We start from the raw sequence: 11,118 nt of genomic DNA on the forward strand, positions 1-11,118 counted from the left end.
GGAATATTATAAATTTTGAAAGCTTTTTTTTTTTATTAAAAGAATACTTGAATAAATTATTTACATTATATATTTCATACTATCCAGGATTAAGAGTATGAGTTTGTACAAATTTGTCTTTTTTAGGAGAAGAAATAGATATTTTGAACATAACGGAATATTATAAATTTTGACAGCTTTTTTTTTTATTAAAAGAATACTTGAATTAATTATTTACATTATATATTTCATACTATCCAGGATTAAGAGTATGAGTTTGTACAAATTTGTCTTTTTTTAGGAGAAGAAATAGATATTTTGAACATAACGGAATATTATAAATTTTGAAAGCTTTTTTTTTATTAAAAGAATACTTGAATTAATTATTTACATTATATATTTCATATCCACGATTAAGAGTATGAGTTTGTACAAATTTGAGAAGAAATAGATATTTTGGAATTGAGAGAATATCGGGATATTATATAGTGAAAGCTTTTTTTTTTATTTATTTACAAAATAAATAAACAAAAGGAGTTTTAAAAACATAGCATTACGTGAAAATATTCTAGAACATTCTCATCAATCTCTTTTCTTCTTCCCTATATAAAAAATTACATATTTAACGATTTTTCAGGAAGTTGATATTGTAAATATTTAACTGAATTACGTGCACCCATTGCATGTGCTTTCCTCACTTGTTCTACTATTTTATGTTAAAGAAAGAAACAAAATTGAGATTTTTCAGAGACTGTTAATTAATCAAGTAAATTTGATTAATATGGCTATTAGAACTATTTCTTACGATCATGAAAAAGTGTGAGTAGTCATACACTGTTTTCACTCTTCTTTCATTCATTAAACTTCTCTACTTATATATATATATAGTCTTATTATATTCTGAATCTTGTTATATTTTGCAGATTTCATATATATTTATATGATTATTTGCTCAAGAATAAAAAGGATCGTACAGCAGAAATCTTCAGAGAAGAAGCAAATATGTCTGACTTTTCACTTCGTACGTCTACATAGTCTTTCTTTCAATAATTCAAAAAAGTTTGATCAGGGAGTAGTTTCATAAGAAATACTTGATGAATTGATTAAAAGAAATGTAATCTTGTTGATTCTTTGTGTTAATTTCTATTATTAGTAATTTTTTTCTTCGACAGATCATGATACTCCCCAAGGGTTCTTACACGTCTGGTGGTCCTCTTTCCACGATGAAATATCAAACCATGATAAGGAGGCCATTCTTCAGGTCATACTTGCTCACAAATTAATCTAGTAATTAATATAATAATATGATATAAAACTAGGTTAGTATCTCATTTTTTGCAACATCAGTGTATTTTTTTTTCTATTTTCGGCACATTTATAGGCACATTTATAGATATAATCCAAAATTTGTGTATATTATAGCTATTTAGAATATTCTACAAATTTTTAAGAAATTTCAAATAAATTATGGTACCGAAAACAAGTTCTAAACTGTCTGTTGCACGCGTGCCTGTTTTTTTGTGTGCGCGTGTAAAATTTGACAGTTTGAACCATGTTTTCGGCTTCGTAAACTATTCCGAATTTCTTGCCTACACCTTCATATAAAATTTTTTGAAATTATATCTATTCAGGTGCTGAAAATAGAAAAAAAATACTATATTTGTTTTTTGACTTTTATTATAATATCTTATATATTTATAATATCATACAAATAAGTAAGAAATCGTTTTGGTTGTGAAATTTAATAAATTTTGGTTCTTTTAATTGTTGAATTTCCAGGGATTATTGCAATGGAGAATGGCTAAGCAACAAAGTTCCCAGTCAATAGTGGGGAACCATCAAATTACACCTGATCACCCAAGGAGATCAATGGCTGAGCAACAAAGGTCCCATTCAATAGTGAGGAATAACCAACAAATTATGCCTGATCATGAACGAAGGAGATCAATGGCTGAGCAAGAACTAATAATAAGGTCTCATTCAATAGTGATGAATCATCAAATTATACCTAAACAAGTGGCTGAGCAACAAAGTTCTCATTCAATAGTGAGGAACCAACAAATTATCTCTGATGAACAAAGGAGAATGGCTGAGCAACGAAGCTCACATTCAATAGTGAGGAGCCAACAAGTTATGACTGAACAATCTCCAAATGGTAATGGCTTCGAAAACAATTTGGGGTTGCCAACTTCTTCGGTTGAAAACTTTTATGACAGCAGCAATCATATGAATCAGCCTGTTGTGGATTCTAATCATGGTTTGAGTCAGCCTGTTGTGGATTCTAATCATGGTTTGAGTCGACCTGTTGTGGATTCTAATCATGGTTTGAGTCAGCCTGTTGTGGATTCTAATCATGGTTTGAGTCGACCTGTTGTGGATTCTAATCATGGTTTGAGTCAGCCTGTTGTGGATTCTAATCATGGTTTGATGAGTCAACCAGCTATGGACTTTAATCACGGTTTTAGTCAACTTGCTGGGGACCTTGACTATGGTTTTACTCAACTTTCTCGGGAATTCGACTGTAGGTTTTGTCAACCTGCTAAGGAGTTTGACTATGGTTTAAGCCAACTCGATATCAACGATATCAACCATTCATTGCGCCAGCAGAAATATCAGAAAGAAACAGTAAGAGTATGCTTTAACCATTTAATTATAACTCAACATTGTTGTAACTCATTTGATCTTCAAAACTTTGTTTCAGATTCAAAGAAATGGCAACAACTTAGAAACCATTGCAGCTCCGAACTCTGTGCCGCTCAATGGCACATCCCATGTATCAGGAGGACCTCATTTTCATGCAGGTATGTTTTGTTTTGGTCTCTACCTTATTTATAGTATGTTCAGGACATAGATTTAAAGATGAATTCATAAAAATCTGCTATGTTAATCATTGCAGGGATGAGTCAAGGATCTAATCTTGTACATGTAAGTAATATTTTGCACTACTCTAGTCCTTATCGTATGCTCTTTTCGAGTTGAAATTTGTCTCATTTCATTTTGACAAGAATCATGAGTTTTCATCTAAAAAACAATAAGTGATTACATGAGTTACATGATCTTATTAATGGTTTAATATTCTTACACTTATTCTATGCTACACACCATACTCCTATATCCCCTCAAGATGGTGACGATTTTTCGTTCACCCATCTTGATCACAAGTGATTCATTTTTAGCTCGTTTATTTATTTATTTTTTTATCTCAAGTGTCGTGCGACTTGACTCATTCTTTGAGTGGTGTGGATCAAATGCCCGCAAATTAGCTTATGATACCATGACAAGAATCATAAGATTCTATCTAAAAACTAATTAGTGATTAGTGGAGTTACCTATCATCTAATTAATAGTTCAATATTTTTACACTTATTTTATGTGAGACACCATACTCCAATATATTTATGCTTGACTCAATTTAAATTTTCTTTTGAAGGCATCGAACATTGATCAGTTCCAGTCTCAGATGCTCTTATCAGATTGTCAGTAGTGTACCGTTATTCAATCTTTTATTCAGGTGATAATTGCTGATATATATATATATATATGTGTGTGTATTCAGTTGTTTCACCACGTTTTGGTTGTTAAGACTAAACTTATTAATTGTCTTGTTGAATTTCCAGGCAATGGAAAATGAGGAAACTGAGCAACAAAGATCCCATGCCAAGTTTGGACAACCTTCAATTTATTTCAACCTGATAAGGACTTTGTTCTTCGATTATGTCAATCTGGTGTTCAACAAAATCCACCACTAATTCAAACTCAACTACTAATAGTTTTATGGGTTATGTTGATTGTTCTTGTACTGCTAACAAAATTGTGATTTCACCCGTTGTGCACTAATTTTAGGGTGATATCTAACTATTAATAATACAAGTTTTCATAATTCATAGTTATGTATGTAAGAGAGTAACTATGTATAATAATGATATGTATACTCAAAATATGTACCAAAATATTATACACACCAAAACATTACACAAAGTGATAATTCACTGCTTTTTAAAACAGTGAGTTCTTGTTTTAATAAATGCAATTAGCTAGGCCAAACTGCCACATCACTGTCTGTAATGTTTGGGTGTATATTTTGGGTACACATATCATTACTCGTAAAAATATATGCTTAGAAAGACACGTGTATACATAGAGATGGTGTCGTATTAAAAATTCAACCTTTCATCAATGGAAAATGCAAATATGGAGTGCCCTTGAAATCTTAAAATGAAAAGACTGGTTATTTTAATCAGACCCAAAACGTAGGAAAGAACAAGCTAAAGCCAATACAGTGTTTCATGGAGAAACAAAAGATTAGATATAAAAGAAAAAAAAAATATGTGTTTTGGGGAAGAAAATAATGGATTCTTACAAATTTTCATCCTAAAGTGGAGCCTCTACTTTCACAAAGAAAAGAAACCTCGCATTACATGAATTGACATTTATAAAATCTACACAGTAAAATGGTGCTTTTACTAGCTCTAGTTTTTCCAGAGCTCCTCCATTGGAATACCGCGGTCGAGAGCAACTTCGCTAAACTGCCTCATTTTCTGCACTGCAACAACCGTAGCCCTGGCATTGTTGAGAGCATTGTTGCTTCCAAGTTGCTTTCCCAATGCATTCTCAACACCAGCCATTTCTAGAACAATTCTTACAGCCCCTCCAGCAATCACACCAGTACCAGGAGAAGCGGGCCTAAGCATCACCTTCGCTGCCCCATAATCTCCATCAGCCCTGCAATTCGCCGTGTTAATTGAGTTTTTTAGTTCAAGATGACATTAGACAAAGAAGATTGTGTCAAATGACAGCATTTTATCTATCCTTTGAATTCTGTAGCAATAAAAAGTATGATCTCCCTTGAGACTTAGAACTAAAGACTAATCATATATGCAGAGCCAGCAAACAAAATTATTGGATCACAGATTGACAAGCATTACAATCACCACTGGGAGCTTATGCATTTGCAGACAAGATCAATTGAAGTCAATATTATTTAACTAGGAGCTCCCCCCAACATTTTCAGAAACCATTTCCAATGCCCACACTGGTCATGTCAATCGATTAACATGAAACTCGAGCATCTTCCAAATTATCTTCTGAGTTTCAATCATGGCATTATGATAGGTCAGATTCATTTCAGGAGGTCTCCAAGCATTCAGTGATCAATGAAAAAGAACAAAAAAGGATCCTCTGCACTATGTGGCCCTGGATGAAGGTTCAATTAAGAATAAGCCAAAACTTCAATCATCTAACATCTACCTTATCTCCAAGGCTAAGCATCTTTAGATAGTATAGACACATAGGAATAGGGCCAAATTCATAAACTCCCTTCAGCTTATATGAAGCCAAATGTGAAATTAGGCAGCAAAGGGCCAAAATCAAAGGATGCAGAGACATTGTGGAATATATATTCCTGCACTTTGAGTTCCTCATTTCCCATAAGACACACCCTTAAAAGTTATCATATTTCAATTAACTAAGCAAGCTTCGTACAGCAATTGGACAGTCAATACACAAGTGAGTTTTAGATTTTCACTCAAAACCCCATATCCGCATTCAACCAATCTTAGAACTTCTCCAAACAAGGTTTTATAGCAGAAACTCAATTCCATAATCTTATCAATCTCAAATGCATCACTATACACAAACTTAAATGAATTTTTTTTAAACCAAACTACATATAAAGAAAAGTTTACAATGACATACCTATGCGGGAAAGTGGAGTACTTGGTCAGAGGGACAGAGATGATATTCCTTCTAGCATTGACGGCCGACTTCTGCACGGCGCCGATAACCTCCTTGGCCTTGCCAACACCAACCCCAACTTGTCCTTGCTTGTCACCCACCACAACAATAGCCCTGAAATGCAATTGCTTTCCTCCTTTGACCACCTTGGTGACCCTCCTCACCTGTACAACCCTCTCCTCGAACCCATCTCTGATTTTCTCTTTCTTCACTTTTGAACCAAACCCACCAATTTTTTTCACCTTAGAATCCATTACAGATATATCGTTTCCCAGAACACTTACCCCACTGTATGCCGGGCCGTACAGCTCTTCGTATGCTGCGGCGATTTCATCTTCTGTCTCCTCAGGGCCCTCGTCGAAGGGGGGTGGTTCAATGAAGCCTTCGGGAACTTCTGGGGGGTCGTAAGTGACCTCCTCTTCTGGGTCGTCGCTGACGAGGAATAAGGTCTCGGGTTCAGTAGCCTTGGCTCTGAAGTTTGCGGTGGAGCGCGAAGAAGATGAGGAGAGAGAAGAAAAGGAAGAAAAGGGTCTGATGGAAATGGTGGTGGTAGAGGTGGTATTGGGGAGGAGAGAGAAGCGTGGAGAGGAGTGGAGTGAGAGAGAGGATAGGGAAGAGAGGGTTGTGGAGGTTGTGCTGGCCATGGCCATGGTGATGAGAATTTGGTTTGGTTGTGAAGAGAGTGGAGGAGGAGAAGTTATTGGCAGTAGGCAAGGCAGTGAGCTCGGTCACTGATCTTATCTACTGAGTTGCAACTTTGGCATTAAGATGGATAAACGACATTCGTTTAAACCTTAAATCATCATCCATTAGAAAAATAAAAGTAAATAAATAAATTATTGTGCAAATTATACAGGATAGCCAATTAATGGGTATTCATTTAAGTTTTACACACATTTTTACATCATCCAATCCACATACATTTTTGGTAGAATATTTTGTCTGCATTAAACATCAATACACATCAGCAAAGTTACGTTTTTTCTTCCAGTCTTGTCTACCATTTCGTCAGATGAGTCTGCGTTTATTTCTGGTATTTTTTAAATTAGATGACAGTTGTAAAACCCCTATAAATAAGTCTTATTATCTCAGTTGTTTAAGTGTGAGGAAGAAAGAAGTGTGTGGTTTAAGGTGAAGTGCCAGTGGGCAAAGGAAGGGGACGCCAATTCCAAACTTTTCCATAGCATTCTTAGTGCTCGGAAAGCGAGGAATTTCATCTCTAGGATTGAGGAAGAGGATGGCACTTGTTGGGATAAAGACCCTGATATTGAAAGGGTTATTGTGGGCTTTTATTCGTCTTTGTATTAAGAGGTTGCTAGAGAGTGGGTTGGGGTGGACGGGATTTCTTGGTCTCCAATTCCGTCGGTTTTGTCTTCTTTCCTCGAGCGTCCTTTTACGGAGGATGAGATCAGACAAGCGGTTTTTGCGTGCGATGGCTCTAAGGCCCCGGGGCCAGATGGGTTTTCCATTGCAGTGTATCAGAAGAATTGGGAGATTATGAAAAAGGATTTGATGGACGTCTTCAATGGTTTTTTCAAGGAGGGTGTCATTCACGAAAGGACCAATGAAACTTTCATTTGCCTTATTCCGAAGAAAGTGAATAGCTGTCGGGTAAGAGACTACAGGCCTATTAGTCTAGTCACTAGTCTGTACAAAGTTATTTCAAAGGTTTTGTCCTTTAGACTTTGAGGGGCGCTGTGATAACTCTATAAATTAGAGTTATTTTACCACATTTTTTAAGCTAAAAATGATTTAGTTCTTAAGTTTTTAATTAAATTATTAAGTTTTAATTACTTTTTGAATTTACTAGCTTTAATTTAATTTTATATACTTTTGTGTGCTTTTATAATTATTTTGTTGTAAAATGTTGTAGTTAATTATTTGAATTATTATTGTTAAGATATTGGTAAAAAAATGTTGTATTATTGAGCTTAATTGTTAAATATAAATTAAGTTATAATTAATATTTTCAAAATAATTTACTTGATTTATTCTATAGTGAAAATATTTTATTATGATTTATTTTATATTTATTTTGTAGGGAAATTATGGTATTTTTGGGCTTTAAAAAAATGAGGAAAAGAAGAAAAAAAGTGGTATTTTTGCCATCACCCATGCCTCCTCTGCCCAGCTGTTGGGCCCGCTTGCTACAGTATCCTTCGGCCCAACAATGAAGAGTTTCAGCTCACCTGAAGCCCAGCTCCAAGGCCCATTCAACCACTCACGCCTGATACACGTTCAGTCTACCAGCTTCCCAACCGAAAGCCTCTCCTGCTGCCACCTGTCCCTGCCTTCACCCAATGTTCAGCAGCTCCAGCATCTCAACACCACAGAAGGCCCAATGCCAATCTTCATATGCTTCCAGCGCCAGCCCTCCTGCCAGTCGTGTGAAGCTCTCCCAGCCGAAACCATCAGCTATTCAGCAAAGCAAGAAGGCCCGTGCCTCTCATCACTTCCTGGGCCCGCCTATTGCATTCAACCCAGCCCCATAGCCCATTCGGCCCACATGCCAGAGCTACCTAAACCAGCTGCCAAATAGCCACCAAAATGCCAAAAATCATGTTTTTCATTCCCAATATTTTTCACTCAAATATCAATTCACTATTCCCTATTTTTCTTACCTAAATAAACATTCCTAATTCATTTTTTACCATAGCTTTTCACTAATCTTTTACCCAACCAAACATTTCATCTTTCCAAGACTCTTACACTTACTCTATTTATCCTACCACTTCCCAACACAATTAAATTAATCAATTTATTTATTTTAATTTGATTAATTTAATATCCATATTTTGCCTATAAATAGAGTCTTGTAAGACCATTTGGGGGCTCTTCTTCTTCATCTTTTCAACATCTTCTACACATATTTTTCTCTCTTCTTTTCACTATTTTTCTCTACCATTTTCATCTTTTGAAGAGCATGTCAAGTATGTTATTTTGTCATTTTTATTTCAATCTAGTTATGAGCTTCTAATCTTTTTCAAATGTTATTAAGATGACGATGAAGCAAAATGTAACTAGATAGTATATTTTGTTGTATGTTGATTTCCCATTTGTACAACATTGTTTATAGATTTTTCTATCAAAGATATGCATTTTTCATCTAGTGTTGATTGTTAAAGCATATTACACTTAGTTCTTCATTATGCAAAAATATGATATTCTTTGATTAAATGTTTTTCATTAAATTGTTCACATCTAATTCTTAGAGCATAAGTATCATATTTTGCCTAAACATAATCTCTTTGATTTTTTGTAGTTTCATTAGGTTGTAACACAACTAATGCTTAGAAATTATATCTTATATAAGTGAAGAAAAATCCTACATTTTTGAAAGAGTAACTTGTGCTTGACTAGAAAATATATTTTAAAAAAATATATAGTGTGATTTATTTCAACTATATCAAAACTTGGGAATCAATATACTTATAAATACTATTGAACTTGCATTTTGTGGATTCTAAAATCTTAATAATCTTATTTTACATATCTCATTTGAAAACCATTTTTATCGTTAATATTTTTATTACTTGTCTTTTATTTTTCTAAAACAAAATCTCATCAAATATTTGGAACTAGGTTAGAATATTCTTGCTTTGTTTGAAATAGTTTCTTTTGATGTTAGTCAACTCCCATGGGTTCAACCTCGTACTTACATGAACATTATATTCCGAAACGATTAGTGCACTTGCGATTTTAAATATTAAAACACCCTCTTTTGGGTTCAACAAGTTTTTGGCGCCGTTGCCGGGGAGTTGCAAGAAAGAAACGATCTTTCTACAAGGTAAGTAACATTCTTCTACTAGTTATTTTATTTTTATTTGCACTATCATCTTAAAAAAAAAGTAAAGTAAAATATATATATATATATCTATAAAAAAAAATCGAAAAAAAAGTAAAAATCGAAAAAGAAAAAAAAAAGAAAGTTATACATATATTTATTTATATTGTTATATATTATATTATATATATATCTTGGTAGTTGATGGCATTTAGTGCCTCCTACTTACTTATTAGTTGAGTGCATTAGTGCCTCCTAACCCTTTTTCTTTTTATTTTACTTTTTATGTTTTTTTAGTTGAGGGCATTTGTGCCTCCTAAATACTTTATAGTTGAGTGCATTTTTTGCCTCCTACATACTTGAACAATCTATCTCCTCTAGTGATGGCATTAGTGCTTCCTAGCTTTTATTTTTGTTTATTGTCTTAGTTGATGGCATTAGTGCCTCCTAAGTTTTATTATTATTATCATTATTATTATTAGTGTTGGTTGATGGCATTAGTGCCTCCTAATTTTTATTTTTCTGTTGATCATTTAGTTGATGGCATTAGTGCTTCCTAGCTTTTATTTTTGTTTATTGTCTTAGTTGATGGCATTAGTGCCTCCTAAGTTTTATTATTATTATCATTATTATTATTAGTGTTGGTTGATGGCATTAGTGCCTCCTAATTTTTATTTTTCTGTTGATCATTTAGTTGATGGCATTAGTGCCTCCTAATTTTTATATAACTATTTACTATTGCTATTGTCATTTTTTTCTTCTTCTTAATTATCGCATTTAGTTAGTTGTAATTTTATTGTTAAGAAAATATTTGAAAAAAAAAAAAACTAAAAAACAAAGCTTGTTCTTTCAACATAAGCAATTTTTGCTTAAAGGAAATTTGGCAAATTTCCCATCCACGCTTATTAATTAACCTCGGGGAGTTGTTATTAAGTTGTGAGTAAGTGGAATCAAATAGGCTGGGAACAAGTTAAACCAAAAAAAAAAAAATCATAAAAATCATAAAAAATATATATATATAAATATTATAATCTCTTTTTGTTATAAGTATGCTCTGTGGTTGCGGTTCTAACTGATCTTCCACATCAGAAATTTGTTTTCTTGTGATTGTTTGTGTTACTTGGTGAGATTTGTGACATTGTATGCATCAGTGGCATCGTAATTCAAAAAATCGTTTGGTGAAAAAATTAGTGTCTTTACGTGAAATTGAAAGTGTTTTTGAAAATTTAAGCATAATGGAACAAGAACCTAATGTTGTGCAAGAAAAAACTCTTCTTGAATACTTTTCACCTATTTCATCTAATGCTCCATCATGCATTGTTTTGCCCACTACTAATGCCACTCATTTTGAACTTAAACCATCAATCATTCAATTGTTACCATCATTTTATGGTTTAGAAAGAGAGGATCCATACATGCATGTAAAAGGCTTTTTGGAAATTTGCTCAACCTTTCGTTTTCAAAATTTTTCAGATGAGTCAGTTAAACTTAGGTTGTTTCCTTTTTCTTTAAAAGATAGAGCCAAAGCTTGGTTAAACTCACTTCCAACTGGAACCATAACCACTTGGGATCAACTTTTTAATAAATTCCTTGCTAAATTTTTCCCCATGTCCAAAACTGAT

General features: G+C 33.6%; 2 protein-coding genes across 2 annotated transcripts; one reads left to right on the top strand and one right to left on the bottom strand.

Moving 5' to 3' along the window:
* The first annotated feature begins 760 nt into the window (after positions 1–760).
* Positions 761–3,728, top strand: LOC133800412 (uncharacterized). Its single transcript, XM_062238370.1, has 7 exons — positions 761–798; positions 903–1,000; positions 1,152–1,240; positions 1,759–2,604; positions 2,681–2,780; positions 2,876–2,904; positions 3,597–3,728. Exons 1-7 carry the CDS (start codon positions 761–763, stop codon positions 3,726–3,728), a joined length of 1,332 nt encoding a protein of 443 aa, XP_062094354.1.
* A 461-nt stretch (positions 3,729–4,189) lies between these two features.
* Positions 4,190–6,451, bottom strand: LOC133801516 (small ribosomal subunit protein uS5c). Its single transcript, XM_062239748.1, has 2 exons — positions 5,674–6,451; positions 4,190–4,701 (listed from the first exon to the last, which is right to left on the bottom strand). The coding sequence occupies exons 1-2, from the start codon at positions 6,360–6,362 to the stop codon at positions 4,449–4,451; spliced, it is 942 nt and encodes a 313-aa protein (XP_062095732.1). The 5' UTR covers positions 6,363–6,451; the 3' UTR covers positions 4,190–4,448.
* Positions 6,452–11,118: the final 4,667 nt, after the last annotated feature.

Source organism: Humulus lupulus, chromosome 9 (assembly GCF_963169125.1).
Source record: "Humulus lupulus chromosome 9, drHumLupu1.1, whole genome shotgun sequence".
NCBI classification, from domain to species: Eukaryota; Viridiplantae; Streptophyta; class Magnoliopsida; order Rosales; family Cannabaceae; genus Humulus; species Humulus lupulus.